The sequence below is a fragment of the Micromesistius poutassou genome (genome assembly GCF_964030765.1).
Source record: "Micromesistius poutassou genome assembly, chromosome: 4".
Taxonomy (NCBI): domain Eukaryota; kingdom Metazoa; phylum Chordata; class Actinopteri; order Gadiformes; family Gadidae; genus Micromesistius; species Micromesistius poutassou.
In genome coordinates, this window is record NC_140274.1 from 17,010,603 (window position 1) to 17,032,781 (window position 22,179).

General features: G+C 45.9%; 1 protein-coding gene across 2 annotated transcripts; it reads right to left on the reverse strand.

The window, feature by feature from the left end:
* Positions 1-18: 18 nt before the first annotated feature.
* On the reverse strand, positions 19-20,356 carry urb1 (URB1 ribosome biogenesis homolog). Of its 2 annotated transcripts, none has more exons than XM_084467366.1 (40): positions 20,153-20,356; positions 19,601-19,740; positions 19,102-19,250; positions 18,673-18,802; positions 17,738-17,834; positions 17,502-17,587; positions 17,139-17,267; positions 16,504-16,634; positions 15,973-16,165; positions 15,389-15,526; positions 14,853-15,026; positions 14,307-14,445; positions 14,075-14,197; positions 13,491-13,603; positions 12,964-13,083; positions 12,608-12,724; positions 12,229-12,367; positions 11,756-11,914; positions 11,172-11,374; positions 10,485-10,718; positions 10,005-10,196; positions 8,660-9,509; positions 8,169-8,373; positions 7,565-7,751; positions 7,272-7,330; positions 6,773-6,972; positions 6,329-6,439; positions 6,050-6,113; positions 5,727-5,895; positions 5,317-5,419; positions 5,023-5,183; positions 4,431-4,542; positions 3,956-4,062; positions 3,436-3,579; positions 3,219-3,328; positions 2,669-2,860; positions 2,082-2,317; positions 1,249-1,440; positions 644-1,048; positions 19-420 (listed from the first exon to the last, which is right to left on the reverse strand). In XM_084467366.1, exons 1-40 carry the CDS (start codon positions 20,277-20,279, stop codon positions 200-202), a joined length of 6,861 nt encoding a protein of 2,286 aa, XP_084323492.1. In that variant the 5' UTR covers positions 20,280-20,356; the 3' UTR covers positions 19-199. The 2 variants fall into 2 exon arrangements, with proteins under 2 accessions (XP_084323492.1, XP_084323491.1); XM_084467365.1 differs by having other exon boundaries at positions 19-423.
* Positions 20,357-22,179: the final 1,823 nt, after the last annotated feature.

Consider the following 22,179-nt stretch of genomic DNA (forward strand, 5'->3'; position numbering starts at 1 on the left):
GTGTAGGATAGTATTTTATTTACCCAGTAGTAATATACAAAGTTAATATCCTTATTATTACTTACATAACTGAGAAGAGCTTTAAAACAAACAGGATACAAAATCAAACCGAAGAAAACAGAATAGTTCTTTTTTAGGTTTCGTTTTTTTTATACAAAAACAGGATTAAAAGTCAAGGTTCCTTCGCTCTGTTTTCTTTTTAAACTGAGGGCAGAGTCCCGGAACTGTCTATGGTTCTGGCGATGATGTCATTACAGATGGCCCTGACATCCGATTCATCCAGCGTAGATTTGGTCATTCTCTTCTTCCCCTTGTGATTGGCTGCGGTGGTCACCAGGCGGACGTGTTGGAGGAAGAGGTCAGGTGACTGCGCTCCGCTCCACATCTCGTGGACGTACAGCGACAGCAACACCAGGCCAGCTTCTGGGAATCAAACAGACAGCAACATTGTGATCGTCATTAACTTCATTAATAAAAACCCATAATGTTAAATGTTGTGTGCACTGGTATAGAGACCTGGTATAAGAGGAACCTGTAAATTATAAAATGATGATAAAACGTACATTTGAATGTAATGTACTCTCATGAGAATAAAACAGAACTCCTAACAGTCGAGTCCGTAGCAGTGTTCCTAGCTTCCTACCGCGTCGGGACTGAGGGGTGGAGGGGTCGGGGAGGCAGGCGGAGACCACCCTGGCGTGGAGCTCCCCAACAGGGAGAGGTCCCTGGGCCTCCAGGAGACGCAGCATGACACTAGTGAACAGCCCCAGGGTCTCTGTTCTGGCGGAGGAGGGTGAGGTTGGAGCCTGGACCTCCACGGCCCGGTGGTAGAGCCGCAGCAGGTCCTCCTTCGCTCTGGCGTCGCCCAGGATCTTGTCTACCGTGTCTGGGTGCGGGGGGGCCACCCTGTTGAACCAGCGGAGGAACTCCAGGGTGGCCGGGTGCTGGAACGGCTGCTCCAGCAGGGACCTCAGGGACCACCTGGTGAGCAGGAGGGCCGTGTCGCCCGCCAGACCGCTGTCGACGACTCTCGCTTCCTCGCCGTCGCCTGATTGGCCCCCCCGAGAACAGACAGAGAAAGAATCCCAATGACAGAGAATGGATTGAAGAACGGAGACAGAATGAAAAGAACAGGAATAGGAAAAGAACCAAAACATAATGAACGTAAGAGAAAAAACTTAAAGCACCAGGATTAAAAGAAACAAACAATGAAAAAAACTAAGAAAAAAAAGAGCAGAATCTACTCACGACTTGGGGTGCTGGGGGCGTGGCTGGAGGCGGGGGTCTCCCAGTGGGTGAACACCATGCGGAGGTCTTCTTTACAGGCCATCAGGAGGGTCTGCTCACGCCGCTCCCGGTCGCTGTCCTCCTCCGGGTCCTCAGTTTGCTTGCGGTTCTGGGAGACGTGGGGTCTGCCCCGGGTCTTGGCCTTGCCTGTCCCTGGAAGGGGGTGTGGGGGGGTGGATCAATCAAGGTCAACCTCAAGGCAGTCAAGGGAACCATGCCAACAACAATAAATAAACAGTGCTGTTAACCTGCATGAAAGCATAGACATCTCTGGGGAAAAGGGTGTTGTCATAGTAGCTTGTTTTTGATTGGTCCAATCAGGATCTTAATTTAGTTTGGTTTGGTTTTAGTGTCTGGTTAAGAGAAAATGTAAGCGAATTATGAAAGCAAAATAATTTTGTAAATAATGGCACCGTTATCGGCTTCTGGCTGCTTCTGGCTGGGTATTCTACACAGTGGCGCATCACAGCCTTATAATTACAGCGCCGAAAAAAGTGAAGAATTATCTGTGTGCAGACAATCGAGAATCTTTTTGTGTTGTTACTGGCAGTCATTAGGACAAAAAACCTCATTGGATCATTCAGAAATCTTTGGAAAGCAATTCAAAGTGGTGGTTGTTCTCCTCCTCCACCGTCGCCCATGAACAGGAGCTAGGCTTTTGTGACTCCAAGTCAATGGCAGCGGCTAACGGAAAGCAAATGCTAACCCATGCATTATGTTGCGAGACGAGGACTGTACAGGTAATGGGTTAGGTGACACATGAATGTTATTGAATGAGAACCGTGTTGACTCACCCTGCAGCCCCTTCATGGCGTGCCTCTCGGCCACGCTCTGCAGCTGTCCCAGCAGCGTTGCATCACGGGAGAGCGAGGCCCAGCTCTGCAGCAGGGAGAGTGCGTCGGTGGAGGAGAGGCGCTGGGGTTTGAGGGTGAAGCGGTCGCCCCGGGCAACGCCCACTGACCCGCGATGCCTCAGCATGGAGCTCAGAGTCTGGAGGAAGAGATTCAGCTGGGCGGGCTTCCCCTCCGTCCTGATGGGGAGGGCAGACATTGGTACATTGGCAGATATCTTTATATTTCACTTTTTTATAGTGCTTTGGAAAAATGTTTTCATGGCTTTCGCACTAAATGAGAGGGAATGAAAGATGGGAAGGAGGGGGGAGGTGGGTGGGTCAGAGACAGAGAGACAGACAGACACAGTAGCAAAGTTTGCCCACCCAGCTCTTAAAACAGCTCCACTTTATACCGGTTTTTCCCGAACACTCCCTATGATATAAACCCTTTTATCACCTCCACCACTTAATCATGAAAGCACCATTGTGAGGAGGCTGGTGCGGAGGGAGGGGTAGTGCATCAGAGCAGGAGATGCTGCGGGCGTGTACCTTAGAGAAGGGATGAGCGTGAACGCCACACATAGGAACTCGTCCACCAGCGGGAGGGGGAGGGTCTTGGCGGAGGGCTGCGGTTGGTCCGTCTGGGGAGGCTCCGGCTGTGTGTCCTTCTGTCCCAGGTTGGTGGACCAGATGACGTGGAGCAGGTCCACCAGGCCACTCAGCACCCGCGGCTCCAGGGTCCTGACCCGGACCGGAGGGACTCGTTAGTGTTAGCGCAGACTTTATTCTACTCCCACTGTCACTGTAACTTTGTGAGCTGATTACACTGCTGATATGTTATTCTATTGTAACCAACTGTTGGCTGATGTTATTCTATTGTAACCGTAACTCTGTAAATGCTATTCCATTAGAACTTCATTTGTTAACCAATATAATAAACAAAATCTTTTTAGCTACGTTTTACCCACAAAACATTCGGTGCAACTCAAAACTATGCGGTGCTTTCCTCTATAACCGCGTGGTGATAAATATGACTTAATACTCGGATACTGTGATTGACAACAAACAGACAGACATTGAAAATGGATGCGCCGCCCACCTCCTCCTGAGCAGGTGTAGCATCCAGGGGAGGAGGCCGCAGCTCTTGGTCAGGTGGTAGGCTGCCTTGGGGACCCGCCCCGCCTGGCTGAACACCCCCAGGACCTGGACCTGGCGGAGGTCGGGGACACATGTCACACGCGCTCCCAACACAAGTAAATACAGCGTTGGCAGGTTAGTGCAGATTGTGTTGAGGCTGTGCGTGCGCGCGGGGGTACCTGGGTGTCCTCCTCACAGAGCGGGCTGCTGCTGTAGGCCAGCAGGCCCAGGAAGATGCCCTGCTGGCTGCACAGCTCGTAGCAGTAGCGGTCCCTCAGACCCTCCTCCAACACCCCCAGACACCACTCACGCTCCTGCTTATGCTGGGGGGGGGGGGGGAAGAGGAGAGAGAGAGAGAGAGAGAGAGAGAGAGAGAGAGAGAGAGAGAGAGAGAGAGAGAGAGAGATAGTCATAAGAGAGAGACCGAGATGGGGAGAGGGAAATTAACCGTGAGTTAGGTTTGCGAACAAGGTCCCCACCTTCCCAGGGACAGATGATAGCAGAAACAACATCAGGAAGGTAAAGTAAATAATGAATGAACATTACAGGGTGAAGGACAGCACTGGCTAATGATGAAATTGTTTGTTTAGAGACGCTGTGACCATGAGATCCATTAGAAATGTGCTCCAGAGTATTTCTTTAGGCCATAACAACATTCAAGTAAGATAAGATGGTACTTTATCAATGGCAGACTCTTACCTCCAAGTCGGAGCTGTGGAAGAGCTTGAAGAAGTCGGGGACTCTCCTGAAGTCCAGGCTCTGGTGGGACAGCAGGAACTTGTTGAGCACCACGTACATATGATCCTCTGGAGGGAGAGAATCAGTTTTAGAGTTGCAAGAATGGGCTCACATATTTGCTGCGGTGTATTGATGCTGAAAGAAGATGCCTACATAGGTAAAACAACTGTACATATTATAAAATAAAGATGTTAAGATGACGAAGGTCTAACATCATATCCACACTATAAATACTAAATCAATAGAGAGAGATAGGGCTTTCCTATACCTCCTCAATACATCACAGCTAAATGGGTTCAGCAAATCGAGATCCTACACTGCAGTTTTCATCTTAGATAAATAACTACAGATGAAAACAGACAGCCTCCTAGGAGTTATGTCTCAGCGTTATTGAAACATAATCCCAATAGTGTGTGATTTAGCCGTGTGCTCAGACCTGGTTTGAGCATCTGTTGCGCCACCTTGGAGAGGTAAGTGGTCATGATGAAGGGCAGGCGGGCATTCTTCTGCCGGATGCCGTTCTTCATCATCTCCATCAGGTAGAGCAGCTGCAGACACATTACAGATGCAAGATAAGAGAGGTGGCACGTGATTAAACCCTGATCGGTCAATTGGGACAGAACTTGTTTCTATCTTAAAGCAATGGATTACATGTCCGTCCTGAAACCAAGAGATTACACTTTGCTCTTCTTAAACCTACTTCTATGTAACTTTTCTAATGCAGCCAGGGGATCCTTCTCTATATGTTTTATTCTCATCCGCTTTTGTTTACCTGTCTCTTCTAAAGTTAAATAAAGGTGTTCTCTTCTAAAGTTAAAGGAAGGTGTTCTCTTCTAAAGTTAAGGACATCTCTTCTAATGATAAAGGTGTTCCCTTCTAATGTTAAAGGACGTCTCTTCTAATGATAAAGGACGTCTCTTCTAATGATAAAGGTGTTCCCTTCTAATGGTAAAGGGGTTTTCTTCTAATGGTAAAGGGGTTCCATTCTAGAGTAAAAGGTGTTCCCTTCTAGGTAATGGCGTGTTTACCTGTCTCTTCTTGATGCTGGCCGTGCCCTCCAGGTGGGGGTAGAAGGAGGTGAGGATGTGGTAACCTGCAGCCCGTACTTTGGGGTCGTAGCTGCTGAGGGCCGTGACCGTCAGACCGAAGGCGTGGCTCGACACAAACTTAAAGCAGTTCACCACGCAGTCTGTCGTAGACGAGAGAAGGGTTAGGCTGACCTCTGAAATAAACTGCATTTAAGAGGATAAGGCAAGCTTTGACATTTCATTGCACACATCCCAAACGGAACAATATAAGCAGGAGTTAGTAACATGACCCACCTGGTCTCAGCATGGTGCTGAACAGTGGCAGCAGGTAGCAGGGGTCGTATAGGTTCCCCAGTTCCTTCACGTCTTCGTCTTTATAAAGAAGCTCTTTTCCCTCCTGTGAGGAAGCCAAATTTGAATTAAACTTTTACCTACTATTTCCATTAATGCTTTTATTATCAGTCTTTATTATTTTATTTATAATAAAGACTGATAATAGTATTTATTATTATTATCAATTATGCAACAGGTTTGGACAAAGAAAGGTAAACTTGCTTACTTGTGCTAGATATAGCTCAGTGCTAGACTGTGGCATATGCCTAGCCCTAACTCACTGCTAGCTTCAGCTAAGTGCTAATCTGAGGTATGATTGGGTTCAGCCAAAGCTCAGTTCTAATCTTTGCTAGCTTTAGCTCGTTGCTAACCTGGGGTATGATTCTGCGCTGCTGGGGGAAGTGAGCGATGGTGTTCAGCATGCGGTCAGGGCTGAGCAGGGCCAACAGGTCCTCTGAGCTGGGCTGCTGCCATAAGGACGCTCCCAGGCTTTTACGGGCCTTGTGGTGCTCCACCGCCGCCGAGCCCCACAGCAGACACCTGGAAGATCAAACACATTTGCTAGACTTGCAACACTAACCAGTTTCTAGAGAATAAACATACACACAACCTGGCCAAGTTACTGAGCAGTTAAACACATACCTAACTAACTGAGAACATGAACACACACAAACACACGCAAGACTCAACTTACTGGAACTTGAGCAGGCTGATGTTGTTCTTCTCATACTCCTGGAGAAGCAGCAGCAGCTTCTGGTCTGGAGGACAACACAGGGTGAGGATAACACTGTCTGCTCTCTGTCCCACTCACACACACTCTCACTCGCAATCATTCACTTAGCTATTCCCTCTCTCTTGCACTTTTTTCACACCGACTCATCACCGACTGCCACTCTCTCGCACTCACTCTGATCCATTTACCAACTCACTTTCACAAGCTCTCCGTCTACCTCAGACAAACTCAAGACCGTACCTTTGATGCTGAGCGTTGCTCCATAGGCTCCCAACATGATAACAAAGTGGTTGACGTTGCAGACAGCAGGACACCTCTTCACCAGACACAGAACAACGGACACCAGCGCTTCTGGAAACAAAGAAGAAAGTCACTTTAATGTGAACTACTTCTTGGTTCATGTCAAATCAAGATGACTACATTATAAATGTAGTATTTTATACTTCTTAATATGTTCAATGAATCATGTTAATTCAAAAACGAACATGGTCTGTATATCAATAAAACGGTATTCATATTGCATTTGTCATTGATTGAAATAATAATAATTACATCATAAAAAGCCCTATGATGGAAAAAATCCCTTTGTTCCAAATTTGATTAGAAGAAAGTGAAAGAAAAACGATGTGTGTTGTTGGATTTCAAAATAATTGTATATTTCTATCATTTATTCCCTCGTCTTACCCTTGGTTTGGGGACAGTGTCCTGGGTCCTGGTCGGACTCCAACATGGCGGCCAGGAAGAGGGAGTGGCTACTGACCATCATGTGAATCGTGGCGAGTGGGAGGAAGTCCTTGGGCGCCGCGCCCCCCTCTCCCTCCACGTACATCAGCTCCACAAGATCCCTCAGGGCGCCCAGGAAGTACTGGTCCTTGTAGCGGTACCTGGGGCAGAGAGAGAGAGAGACACACTGTAGAGCCTACACCGGACCACCGGAGGTTTAAGGCCGACGAAGTTACAGGGAATCATTATGAAAAATGTAACACACAACATTAGAAGGATTGTTATACATCTAAGCGATATTTCACGCAGCACACTGTTGAAAAAAGTATCAGACAAATACAGGCTCATTAAAGTCAGATATTTCCCTACTTGTCAAAAATGACAATATATACTAATAATAACATTGTTGACAGGACCAGCTTTCCATGTTCAATATTGACTTCTGAAAATTTACACTTACTTTAGTCCGCTCTTCACAAAACTATTCCAGTCGGATGGTGTGAGATCTTCCGCAAAGGTCTGAATAAACATAACATGTAAAGAATGTTATCAAAACCAGAAAAAAAACACAAAAAACCCCACAAAAGATCTTAACGATTGTAAAGAACAACCAAACCAACAATCTGATTGGCTAAAGTGGGTGCCAAGTGATGTCAGCAACCGGTGACATCACTCTTTCTTGTATTTCTGCGCCAATTTGCCATATCAAATGTATCGTACGCAAGACCAGAGAATGCTTTCTGAAGCCGTTACCAGATGTTTGAGCAGCCTCCCCAGTATGTTCTGCTCCTGGCTGCAGGGAGGCTCAGGCTGCTGTTTGGTCCGGCTGTAGGAGGAGACCAGCCACCTGAGCGATGACATCACCACACTCTTCCTCCACGACTCCTGCTCCTCTGGACTCTCAGACAGCTTGTCCTTCACCACATCCACCAGCTGCCACCTGACAACAGAGGAGAGAGGGCAAGAGCTTTAAGCATTTATTTGAAACATCTATTCAAATGTTTATGAAAAGCTCTACCTACTAATACTAACAGGCTGGTGATAAAGGTAATAAACAGTTAGAATGTTTTTCTTTTTTCAGGCGATTCATCAGCCAAATCCAGAACAGTGTGTGTGTGTGTGTGTGTGTTTTCTCTTCGCAGGGCACTGAATAGGGCTAGTGATGTGGTGCATTTCATTGACTCCTTGCACAAAGTCGTGTGCCTAAATTAGAACTTATGTGGGTCGTGTTTCCAATGAGAGCGCTCACACCGGCATCGCCATACAACCGCTACAATCTGAATCGAACCTGGGACGCTACAAGACTCATTGCTTGAGCCCCTGAACCATCCCGATGGGCGTCTACTCTTGTGCCTACCGTTCATAACCCTCTGTTGACTGAAGCGCTGCTGGCAGCTTGCTGATGAGGTCACGGATGTCCTTGGTGCTGGCGGCCAGTTGGATCAGAGAGCCCAGAGTTTGAGCGTGCCTTCCCACAGCATCCCCGCTGGCCTGGTCCAGAACTGACCCACACAGCCTGGGCAGCAGAGCCTTCTTCAGCGCTTTTAACACTTGGGATTGCACTGGAAAGCACCAGGGACATGGGATCATTTTAATTACATACAACTACAGAAACATGCATAGTAAAATACGATATAGGCTCTTTAATTGTGAAATAAAGAATTTAGTTTAGATTTAGATAGATAGCTTAGAAACATATAAACTGATACCTTTTTAATTTCAGGAGGAAAAATTGCAAACCTCAAGTCAAAAACAAAGTAAAAAGCATTACATGAAAATAAGATTAGATTAGATATTCTAAATAAATAAAATCTAGACAGTAGATTTGACGTCATGCAGAGTACAAACCATCAGAGGGCATGGCCGGGTCGCCCCCGGCGGCCACCAGCAGGTAGGCGTCTACGACCGGGAGGAAGTCTTCCATGCGCTCCGCCACGGCCTCCATGTTGCCCGTCTCCAGGCACCACAGCTGGAAGCGGAGGCGGTGCGCGGGGCCGTTCCCCAGCAGCACGGAGCAGAGGCCCCGGGGCCCCGGCAGAGCCGCCTGCGCCAGGCAGTGCAGGAAGACGTCCGTGTGGACCAGGCGGGCGCTGCCGGGCTCGGCGCTCAGAGTGGCCAGCAGGAAGTCCTCCAGGCGGGCGCTGCTGGAGCACGACAGCAGCAGGGTGCCCAGGCCCTGCAGGTGGGCCCGGGTCAGGGGCAGGCGCCGGTCTGCGGCCCCGCCCCCGTTGCTCTCCGTCAGGACCTCCAACGCCGCCATCCCGTACAGACCCAGCTGGTTCCCGGGGGCGACCACCAGGCAGTCGTGGGGGAGGAGCAACAGGGTCGAGACCACACCCCGCAGCGGGCCCGCCCCGAAGTAGCGGTGCAGCGCTCGCAGAGCCTGCAGCGGCCGCGACTGCTGCTGCTGCTGCTGCCGCGTCGCTTTCTGGGAGGCGACGCAGTCCTGGAGCTCCCGGAGCACGGCGGTCTCGGCGGCGAGCAGGTAGCTGTCGAGCAGATCCGGGCGGCCCAGGTCCCGGAGGAGGGGGGCGCAGGACTCCAGCAGGGCCAGCACCCCCTCGCTCATCAGGCTGCCCAGACGCTTGAGCTTGACGGGGTTCAGAGAGTTGGTGGGCAGCGAGGACAGCTCCAGGGCCAGGAACCACTGCTCCACACACGGGTGCTTCAGGATGGAGGAGAGGGCCGACACCACCACCTGGGCACCGCAGAGAGAGGCTGGGGTCAGAGAGAGGCTATGCTAATGCCGATCGGCATTGGAAGTTGGGCCGGGCAGACACCAGTATTAGCTTCACAGTCGAGATTTTAGTATTTTCGTCCGGATGTTTGCACCCGCTTTCACCATCAATGGTGGTCATATTTCTGACTCTATATTTTATGAAGAAAGACATTTCAGAAGTGCAGGTGTAACTAACTGCAGGGTGCATTTTCTGAAGTATATGTGCAGTAACAGCATTGTTGAGCTAACTTGCTAGCAGGCGTGTGATACAGCAAAACAGTGCGCTGGGTCAACTGACCTCTAGACTCACACACAAGTCTAAATAGGCTGCTGTTTAAATGCACTATATGCTAGTGCGCATGAAACACTAATAAGTACTGCGAAAATATAAATACGTGAAACGGTGTCCAATCAAAAGCTATTGGGTACGTCATTGGGTCAGGAAATCGAAAAGAATGGAACCTTCTGGCTTACCTGGTGCCTACTGGTCTCAGGTGATGAGGCCGAGGTGTCGTCGGACAGGAAGAGGTCAGACCCGTCCTGGGAGTCGGGGGGCTGGGGATCGGGGGTCTCCGGGACTGCGGGCTCCTCGAAGGCTTGGAGCCGGACCACCACGTCCAGCAGGACCCCCAGCAACTCCTTCAGAAGTGCCGGTCCTTTGGAGAGCTGCGTAGATTTGTATTTAAGGTTAATACATTTAATACTATTTTATACTCATTAAGCAGTTGACCTTGCATTTGATAAGTAACCCCCCCACCCACAGTTCCATGAAACAATCAGTTGGACCAAGTCATCGGTGTGATTTGGAGCATGCAAACGTGAACCAAAGACGTCCAACCATTAGCAGATTCGTCGCCCTAGGCCCTTATAAGTCGGACGGTTCCCTGTCAAGTTGCTCTGGATAAAAGCACCTGATGCATGACTAAAGATCAATCCAGTGATTCCCCCTCTCACCGAGCCAAAGTCCTCCACGGTGGAGTGGGTGTAGAGCAGCAGCTGGTTGACCACCAGGGGGAGCTCTACTAGCGCGACGCAGCTCAGAGACTCCCGGGCGCGGCCCCTGAAGCTCTCCTCCAGGAGGCCCCCTGGTCCCTGGAGATAGGACGCCTTCAGCAGCCCCGAGAGGGAGGAAGACGAGGCCGCAGGTGGGGATAAGGAGGGTGATGATGACGATGTGGGGCCTTTGAACTGTGAGATAGGAAAATAAAAGTTGTTTAGCAACATGATTGTTTGTACCCCCCCATTTAAACCATCATGTTTGTGAAGAACATTGGTGTGTGAATTTTAGACAGGGTAAGAGTGGGAAAAATGTATTATGACAACATTGATATAATCGATATACACATATCTAGGAGAGAGTGAAAGACAGAGGAGGAGATATAGAATGAGATCCAGACAAAATAAGAAATTATATATGTATACCATGTGCCCAGAAATTCTGCCCAGAAGTACATTCAAAACAGTCCAACTGAGGTTTCAAATAAAATGTTTGGGTAATCTGGAATAGAAGGCATATCTAGGAAGTCCCCATTATGAATTGCTGCTACAACACTTGGTACCCCGATAAGCCAATATCCATATCCCATGACTACACAACCCAACGGCACTCAAAATAACAACACATGTTAACATTGGACCCACCAGCTCCTCCTGGCTGGCCTGGGGAAGCCATTTAGAGTAGTAGTGATGGAGGCGGGAGACGGAGGGGTGGGGGTCTCCGACGGGTGGGTCGGAGGCGGCCAGCTCCTTGTCGTACTGCAGCAGCGCCAGGCACAGAGCCAGTGGCTCCCTCTGGGCGTGGAGCACGTCGGTCAGCACGCGCGCCAGGTAGTCGTACACGCAACCTGCGGAGAACCACAGAGACGGGGTCTTCTTCACCATGACAACAAGAACAACTGCGGAAGCAGATTTTTGTGTAATGGCTTTGCGAAAATCTGTTCCTGAAATAGCGGATCCTCAATTTAATCCTTCAAGATATTATATATGTTGAAATTGTACTTTTGTATATTAAAAGGGAATTCACATTTACAGCTATTGCTGTTGCGGGAATGTATTTATTACTCTTAGTTGTCTTCAACATAATGTAAAAGAAAGGGGTCGTTTGTCTGTGCCTGCTGTGTATCGCTGAGTTATGCCATCCTCTGGTGTACCGCACACAGTGAAAACAAAAGAAGTCTCTGCGGACAACAACGTTTTAATCCAGATACGTGGAGGTCAAAGGTTACCCTGCTGCGGGGGCATCTTGTTGCGGGCGTCCAGGGCCGCGGGCACCAGAGCGCTGAAGGGGAAGGTCTGCGTGATGAGGTCCTCACTCAGGGCCGGGCCGTACTCCTCCAGCTCCCCCTCGTTGCCCTCCATGATGACGTCCACCATGTCCAGCACGTCTGGAGAGGAGAGCCAGCAGTGAGCGTCAGGGCAGGGTGACCGGGCTGGCATCATCCCATAGGATAGCCGTATGAGGCCAAGCACTGGCTGGCTTTATCCAGTAACGTGATTAGCATGAAACAGGGTTGGCATTAAGGGCTCATTTAGACCAAATCAGGTGTAAAGGGGTAAAAAAACCCAGTTTAACGAGGGTTTAGTCAAGACAAAGTTCACGGAAAAAAAAATGGCATTATTTAGCACTCAATAAAATTAATGGCATGCAGCATGAACTGAGATAGAGGTATGAGAGTTAGCGGTGGAGGCTAGCTGGTACCATCGATGTGTGAGATGGGGATGCTGGCAGCGTCTGCCTCGTTGCCGGTCAGGGAGGCGTGCAGGTAGGCTGCGTCCTGGACCAGAGTGGCCACCTTATCACTGTAGACGTACTGGTTAGACAGCAGCCTCACACACACCTGGGGAAGGGAGAGGGAGAAGTAAGCATGGGCTGGAGAAACGACATATAAAAACATACATATTTGTATTGCTATTTTAAACTTGATTATTGTGTCGTTTCACTTTGCATTGGCACTTTCCACAATAAGCGTTATATGCATAAAGTTTGATTGATTTTAAGGACTCTGAGCTACTGTGGCCTGTGTAGCTCTCGTATCTCAGAGGGCTTCTGTGTAGCTCAGCAGGTCACATGGTCTTACCCTCTCCAGGAAGTTGATGACGGTGTCCTGGTGTTCAGGCTCCACCTGGCCAAGGTGCTCCAGCCACAGCTCCAGCTCACTGCTGTTGTAATCAAACATACCCGTGTCCTTCAGCACCTACAGCATGAAAAACACACACAGAAAGACAAGCACACGTGTGGATTTATTGTTCAAACAATCATTTGGGTAAATTATTATAAGAAAAAAAAAAATAATGACAATCATAGACCAGTGTCAAGTTTGCTAAATATTTTCTGTGATCTCTTCGGTTCAGAGTTGGTTAAACTAAACACCCTGTTGGAAATAAAACATGTAGAAGTAAATAAAAAAACAAGTTTGACTAAGTTGTCGCTCACCTTGAGCACCAGCCTCTTGGTGAGGCTCCTGAGCGGAGCGCTGCTGCTGCTGACCAACATCTTGAGGAGCAGGAAGAGAACTGGCTTCTCCCCGCTGGAGGACTCTGTCTCCATAGCGTTCTGAAGGACAGAGGAGGGAGTATTGAGGAGTAATGTCAGAGCAAATCAAATAAAAAAGAAGAATACAGCTGCAAAAATATATATACAGAGTATATGTCTATATACACAATAAGACTTGTAGATGGATAAATAAATTGAACATGATTGACAGTTGTTGAGTGGAAGGAGTTATAAATGGAAGGGAGGGAGGGATTGATGGGAGAGAAGGAGGGATCTATGGAAGGGAGAGAGGGAGGGAAGAATGGACAGAGGGATGGATAGATAGGGATTGCGATAGGTGGTTGGAGGCAGGGATGTATGGAAGGAAGGATGGAATGAGAGATGGAAGAAGGAACACGCGAATGAAAGAAAGATGACACCCAACACAAGCAACAGTGTTGTGGTTCTTGTGAGCGCCGTGTTCCTACCTGTAAGCGGATCCAGGAGAACTTGGAGGAGGGCAGCTCCAGAGCCAGCTGCAAGACCTGGTGTTGGAGGACGGGGGGAACCTCTCCTCTCAAGCCTTCCTCTGACACGATGCCTGGAGGAAGAGGAGGTACACACTAAGAGGACTTCTAACCGTCTTTGGCCCGTGATCACAGTCATTTTAGATTGAACATTCCTGTGACTACGCCCAACATCTTAAATGTTTGGGCATCTGCTTCCACACACATTGTTTCAAGCCAATCTGTTATATCTCTCCAAGTGGACATTTGTAAATCTCATTTTGCTAAATGACTGACTTCATATAAAATAAATATATATTGTTATAGAAAATGCTCCATAAAAAGTATATATATATATATATCTATATATATATAGATATATATATAGATATATATAGAAAATGCTCCATAAAATAATAAAATAAAATTAAATACAAATAAATATATATATTAGAAGTCTCCTGTGATATATATATATCATATCAGGTGACCCCCAACAGTTGCAAATCAACCACGACCACCACCATCACCAAACACACACAGTGTGAAAGCCCCAACCTACTCACCTCTGAAGAGCTTGCTGAAGTCAAACTTGCACAGGCTGACCAAGTGTGGCGCCACCTTCTGGTAGAGACACATCACCTGCAGGAGGAGGGCCTTCAGCATGATGACCTCCGCGGGGTCGACCGCTGGTGGGACACACAGCAGCAGAAAGGGGGGGGGGGGCGCTGTTACACCCCATCACAGAAATACTCAAATGAATCAAATAGACAATGTGGCCATGAGCGGTCGTGTTACCGAGACTTTCAGGGGACGTTTTCTCCTCGGCGGTCTTCGGTGTCTTTCCCTTTTTGTCCTTGTTGAGCTTCTCCTCAAGCTCCTCTTTCTTGGACAGCGACTGCCAGTTGGACACGATGCTCGTCATGTCGGGCAGAATCTGGAAGAGTGAGAGAAAGATGAAGGTTGAGTTTCTCTTCAATGCTTTGTTCAGCCTCCAGGGCTGCTCAAGGCACTCGCATTCACCCTGACATTTTGTGAATGTCAGGGAAAGGCTGCTTGGGTTACATTACATTCTTACTGTTCTACTCATTACTGCAACGGTTCGACACCGCTATTAATGACGCAGAACCAGATCCTTCTTGACCACTAACTGCTACTCCTCGAAGATATAGTGAACGAATCACGGCAATAGTTACGATCACAGACGCAGCACAATAAACACAAGCATACGCATAGAGACCCATCGCCTGTTTACGAAGGCTAATCACCACAGAAGCATTATTCTGCCTTCAAATAGACCAATGAAGACTCCCCAATGAGGAGCTAAACCAATGAGGTGGCTACCTTGCTGATGGTCTCTCTGTACTGCTGCACCAGGGGCTCCATGGTGTCCAGGGTGTAGACCTCGGAGCTCTGCCACAGGGCCTGGTCCAGCAGGAAGTCCATGTTCTTCTGGGCTCTCCGCAGGATGAACGACATCATGGACAGGGTGGTGTGCTGCACCACCGTGTTAGAAATCTGAAGAAACACAGATTTCATTAAAAACAAAACAAGAGTATCCATCTATCTATATAAATCAATCGATCGATAGACAGAACGATATACAAGTTTCTACTTTTAAAATGTTCATTCCTATTTTCCATCTTATCTTTTACCTTTAATAACGTCCCATTATTTGACTCGTTACTGGTTCAATCCCCCTTGTAATCATGCCATCACACATTCATAACACACATGCCTTATATGTCGGCCAAAAAATGAGTTCAAGAATGTCATTGCCATTTCATTGCTGCTGGTCGCTCAATTCCCAAGATGTATTATGACAATAAACTTTGAAGTGAGTGAACGTTGTGCGGGTCCCCGCAGTGGGCTCCTCTTACAGTGAGGCCGGCGGTGAAGAAGGTCTTGGAGCAGACGGGGGGGAGGGACGTCACCATGATCATGGCCACCAGACGGGGGAGGGGGATGAACTCCTGCCTCCTGAACACGGAGGAGATCTCCGGCTGAGCCTCGTAGATCTGGAGGGCAGAAGCAGTCCGCACCCAGCAGCTCTCATCAATAATAAAAATAATAATAATGATAATAACACATTGGATTTCAGGACCCCTTAAGGTTGCCTTATTAGTGCAGTAAAAAGGACCATCAGTGGACAGTAGCAGTCCAGAGGGTTCGCCATGAACAAAGTGACAATCAAGCTCAGTATTCTCCATACAGTTATCTTCAAAAAGAAGGAGGATGACATTGCATGATATTTTTCCCCCCTAAATATTCCAAAATCAAATAAAACCAGCCATAAAATCTAATGATTAACCAAAATATAATGAAATTCAATATCCACTGAAAAACAATTGTTCCATTTCCCCCAAAAAATTATGAAACAAAAAGTAATTGGCCCGATTAAAAAAAAGAAACAATGCCATTTCACCATTCCACAACCCCGCCCAAGCAGCCGGTGGTTGCTGACCTTCTTGACGAGCTGCACGTTGTCCCTCCAGGCGCTCTGGATGCGGGGGGCGAAGGAGTAGCGGCTCTCCTTGAAGAAGCGTCCCAGGAGGTCCGGGCTGGCCCTCAGGGTCTTGGTCACCAGCTCCTCCACCAGGAGGTCCTCCGTGGGCTTCAGACCCCCCAGGAACTGCAGCAGGATGATGTTCCCCGCCCTGGAATCAAGAGGAAGGACCGGGTCAGAAGAGGGGAAACCCCTTTACTTCCCTCCTAGCGCTCAAGAAGGGTCTCATTTTGTTAAGACCTCCCCTTGGACTGAGCATTTCTTCCAGTTATGGAACCAGAACAAGAAAGAGGGTCGGTCAAGGGAACTATATTTCAATTCTTTGCTGATGCTTTGATCTTTTATCCAGCCCAATGGACCTACCTAAATATTTCTATATGCTTGTATACTTTCATTTTTAAATCTCTTTCAATGTAAAGTGACCATGGAGGTGCCTTGAAAGGTAATCTAAATGAGGCATATGCTTATGAGTGTTTTGAGTTCCCCTACCTGCCGGCGGTGCCATAGCTGGGGTCGTGGAAGCTGATGCCATTCTTGCGGGAGCTGCAGACCTCCAGGAGGAAGCTGTGGACCAGGTCCCGGACCACCGAAGTGGCAGCCTGCTCTGGGGTTTGACCCAGCTAGTAAGAGAGGGGGAAGAAAAAGGTCTTGGATGAATGTCATTTATAATGTTCGCTACACTATGAGATGTAAAGTACAACAAATATTTATTCAGTCATATAAGGAGGGAGAGGATGTGGGGGAGAGTCAAACATTTCCATCAGGTACTGCAAATGGCATTATTACAACAATTCACGACCAATTTAACCAATCCCCATGAAATCAGTGAAAGCTTGTTAATATGTCCATCCAACTTTATCATCTGGAAAAATAGAGCACTTTGAATAAATTTGTCACTAATATGCAATATTACTTTACCGCAATTTATAGTAATTTTTAACAACAAAAAAAACACAACTACACTAATAGTAAAATCACAAACATTCAGAAAATCTGCCACATCGAGAAAGCGTTCTTGGCCACAAGAATCACAAAAGATCTCATTGCAATCCTAGAGGAAGGGTAAAAGCCAGTTATACCCTGCCCAGACCAGGAGCTGGGGGCCTAGAAGGGTGGAGGCTCACCGTGTCGTTGTCGTCCGTGCTGACGTCTATGATCCCATCCCAGCGGTACAGAGACGCCACGTCGGTCAGCAGCACCGCCGTGAAGAACCGCACCTTCTGGGTCTTAGTGACCGCCTTGTTCTTCACCACCTGGACGGACACACGCACACACACACACACACACACACACACACACACACACACACACACACACACACACACACACACACACACACACACACACACACACACACACACACACACACACACACACACACAGTAAACCTTTTTGGATAAAAGCGGCTGCTGAAGGATTCAATGATGGATTCGCTGATGTATTCTAAATGTGAAAACAAACAGAATGACGAGAACTGTTCAACGTACTCGAGACTTCAGAGTGGACAAAATCAAACTGACGATGGACAATCTGTCTGCACTGACCCCAGAGTTTAAAATCTCTGGCAGGAGCTCTGGAACACAAAACAGTACTTGTCAACAACACAACCAAACATCTGGAGACGCAGGAGACATTTTAGTAATATGTAATATTGACTTCTATCCAAAGCACTGCAAGTCTGTTTGGATGCAGGCGTTGCCTGAATGACTAAACAGTGTAATACCTTTAACCTCAAGGATCTGTCCGACTGTAGCGGGGTCTCCAGACAACAGGAAGGACACGGCAAACTGAATGTACGCCATGCGAATGTCAGGTCGCCCCTGGAAACACAAAATAAACACACTAAGTACCCACAGTCAGAACCGAGTCATATGTCTCCTGTAGAGTACAGTAATAACAATACATAAATCCAACAAAGAAAACTTTGTTGGATTTGACATAATAATGTGACATAATAATCATTATGTCACATTTCATGAATACAAAAAGAGGTGCATTTTCTGTTTATGTCAAGTTGTCATGACAGAGACATCTTCTGGTAATTCCATCCTGATTAATGTAAATTTGTCATTATAAAAATATCCCAAACAAATGTAATGTCAACTTGTCATGACCAAGACAACTTCTCGTAATGTCACTTTGATTAATGTCAAGTTCTCATGACCAATACAACTTCTGGTAATGTCACTTTGATTAATGTCAACTCGTCATAATCAAGACAACACAAACAATGTCAACTTGTCATAACAACAACCGAATGACACTTAATGACCAAAGTCATAAACGTTTATAACATGTTCATAATGTTTATGACAAGTTCATGACAGTGTCATGTCATAGTTATGATTGTCATGTCACTCTTATATAGACACCTTAAAATAAAGTGTTACCGAAAACGGTAACGGTTGAATGTTCATTATAGGTATGTTTACATTTACCAATTTCCTACGGTAATATTGTTTATTTTGCGGGAATGTAGAAGCAAGTTTATTTGAATTTAATAATCAAATTCACGACACATCTCGAAAGCAAATTTAAATGCAAAAAAATGTAACAAACTTGAAAGTAACATGGAATCGTTACCATAATACAGCACAGCGTGGACAATATAATATCATTCATATGACTGAAGCCGGGTGATGTGGTTGGATCGCTCACCTGCTTGTCCTTCCTCCGGGCCAGCTTGCCCATCCCCTGGCTAAAGTTGAAGTGGGCGTAGACCTCCCGCGCAGCCTCTGACCCTTGGGACACCATAGCCGACAGCAGACACAGTGCCAGACGCACCAACCTGTCACCGTGAGACAGCCCTCAGACACACGACACACCATACAGAGATGTCCAACAGCGGCTGACACACTGATAGGTTGAATAGACATTTTTCAAGTTGACATTAATCAATTTATATTTGAATGAGGCAGGTAGGTAGGTAGGCAGGAGATAATCCAAATTAATGGAGGGGTGAATAAGAAAGCGCAACGCATGAAATGAAAAAGTACCATGCAATAATAACAACAAAAACAAAATGGAAGAAATTAAAAAGGTAAATGTCTGAAAGAAAGATCAAAGCGCTGAGCTGAGTCCACCTACTCGAGGTTCTCCGAGCGCAGCGACCCATGGATGATCTTCATGGAGTTGGAGAGTTTCTTCACCACGGCGTTGCCCGCCATGCTGAGGTGAGACAGATCACTGGCTGTCCTCAACAGGATCATCTCCAAGCTCTGGAACACCAGCATCATCTAGTAGACACAGACACAGAGAGAGAGACAGAGAGAGAGACAGAGAATGAATGCAAGGAAACGGATGAACCATGTAAAAAAACATGAAGCTAAGAGAAAGAATAAAGTAATACTATTAAATCTAATTAATGATTAATTACAGACCTTGAGCAATACAAAAGGCACAGGTTTTTACACAAATGACATAAAAAGGTATAACAATAACACACAATTAATAATAACATGTAATTACAACCAATTGTTTAAATCATCATACATAACATTGTCATATACATATAACGAGCATTGAGGTTCAACATGATCATGGTCATCACCCTTGTTCTCTCTATTCCCTCTAACTAGTCACTTACCTCCTTGTCAACTGGCTTCTCCACTGCCAGTAATTTGAATATCTCTGCACATTCCATGGAGATTTTAATGTAACCTTCGACCACATCGTATAAGTCCGGACACGGCAGCTTCTTTGCAAATGATATAAATGTTTCCAGCGCTAATAGAGAACAAAATAAAGATAAGATAAGATAAGATTGACTTAATTGGGTTATCACAGCAGAACCAACAGTAGAAAATAAATTGGACAATAAGGGTTTAAGCTAGAACAATAAATACTGAAAATACATCGCTAGGCCTATACATGATGAGTAGCAGATTAGTAAAGTAGTAGAATGATTCTATGAGTAGAAGTAGAGGTAATCATAGACTGTGACATCAATATGTCACAGTCTATGATTAGAATAAGACATAATTTAACAGATAACAAAAATTACATATAGTACGTGATAGTAAGTGCATTGATTTGGAATAGGGTTAGAGACAATACTAAATTTCCTTTATTTTCCTGCATTCGGCTATAGGTGCATGAACACTTTTTGAATGATAACTTGCAGAACAACCACACTCACCCTTCATGACTTTAGTTGGATCCTTAAGCATGGATTTAAATATAGTGCCATTAAACTCTGTCAGGGTTACTTTCTTAGCCTGAGGTTCCGAGACCTCAGAGTCTTCACTGGGGCGTTTCTTCCCCATGTTTCAGTAACAGGTAAACTCAAATGTTAATGAGATAAATACTCATTGAAGTCTCAGTTTAATAAAAACACGTTGGGATGAAAACACAACTCCGTCCAACTGAGTTTCTGCTCCGGAGTGGCAACAAAATACTTCCGTTTCATGGTTCCGGGTAGTTGTTAGCAGTTATTTATTACTGGGCTACCACGGTTTCATCTGTTTTATAATTTATATATATTGGTGATCAAATAGAAAAAAAATTGACCATGGTAAACATATATTATGTCTCAAAACGACATATAAAAATAAAAACAACTTCAGTGTAGCCTATTTGTTTTTTCGAAAGGCCAATTAAACTTGCGTGGTATTCAGTTTTATACAGCAACATACTTTATTTAAGCCCTATATGTGTTTATGTTTAGCAAGTTCAAGGAGGAAGGATTGACATCTGCAAAGAGCCCATACATCATGTGCCTCATTGAGAGAGAAGAATGTAAGACAGAATAAGCATTACATTAAGTCGTAGACATACTTTTAAACTTCTTGACCCGACAGGTAGGTTTATAGTTTGTTGTGGAAACAGTGTGTGAATGTCATGCTACGTACAGCGTATGAGTAAACAATGTGCAAATTAAAATGTGAGTTAATATTGTATTTTCCGTTATGGCCGCCAGGGGTCACTGCTCCACAGAGCAACGTTTGAGCTAAACTCTTGACTCAAGTTGGTTCGAAGCCACAGGTTCGAGCCCCCAGGGAACATAATCTATGTGTGGCCCTGCATTAAAACCAATCGAGTTACTTCAAATCAAAGCCAGGACTGGTTGGTCGTCAGTTTTGTTGACTGCAAGGCCCTTTAATTAACTTTCCCTTGATGAGTTTGAGATTTTATAACCTGATCTTTAGCCGGATTCCGGAAGACAAGGGTGTCCTTTGGGAAATGGCCGGCATTCATAGGTTTGGACGAGGGCTCGCTGTACTCAATTTCCTAAATTTAATCAACACACATATAGGCCTGTACATTCCTAACCGTAAATTTAAATGGAACTGCTAGATATAATATATTAGGGCGGAATACCTGAATGGCACCTTTAATCCACTTTAGATATAATTGTACTTCACTTTTACTTACATACACTTATCAAAGATAATATAATACCTATTTGTATTTACCAATGAAAGGAGGCTTAATAACAGTCTCTCATATTTCTTAACCTTTTCTTCTACATATTTTTATAAACCTGCAGGACAGAAAGTTATTATAAAGGAATATAATCAGTGGATATATAGCACAATATGATGATGGAAATATAGAAAGACCAAGAACACAAATATAGACAGGCACTATGTGAATGATGTCGCTATTACTCTGTAATATTGAATGGTAAACTCAATATTATTCCAAATTCGTTTTGGAAATTAAAATCATAAAACAAAAATAGAGACGTGACACTGTCAAGCTCAGAGAGGAGATAATATTAGTATGTATTTATATATTTATTTATTTATTCATATATTTGTAGTCAACACTGAATAAGCTTAGATTAAATTATACACTGCGTATGAAATACAGTGTGAAAGAGAATGAGTGAGAGAGAGAGAGATGGCAAGAGGTAAAGAGAGATTGAGATAATAGAGACAGAGAGATAGAAAAATGAGAGAGAGAGCAAAAGAGAGAGAGAGCAGAGGGAAGCAGAGTTCCACTGGGACTGTAACGAACAGGAGATAGACTTGGTGTACTCCTCACCCTCTCCTTACCATACCACCTCCTCATCATAACCACCTCCTCATCATAACCACCTCACCCCCCTTCATCATAACCACCTCCTCATCATAACCATCTCCTCATCATAACCACCTCCCCCCTTCATCATAACTACCTCCCCCCTTCATCATAACTACCTCCCCCCTTCATCATAACCAC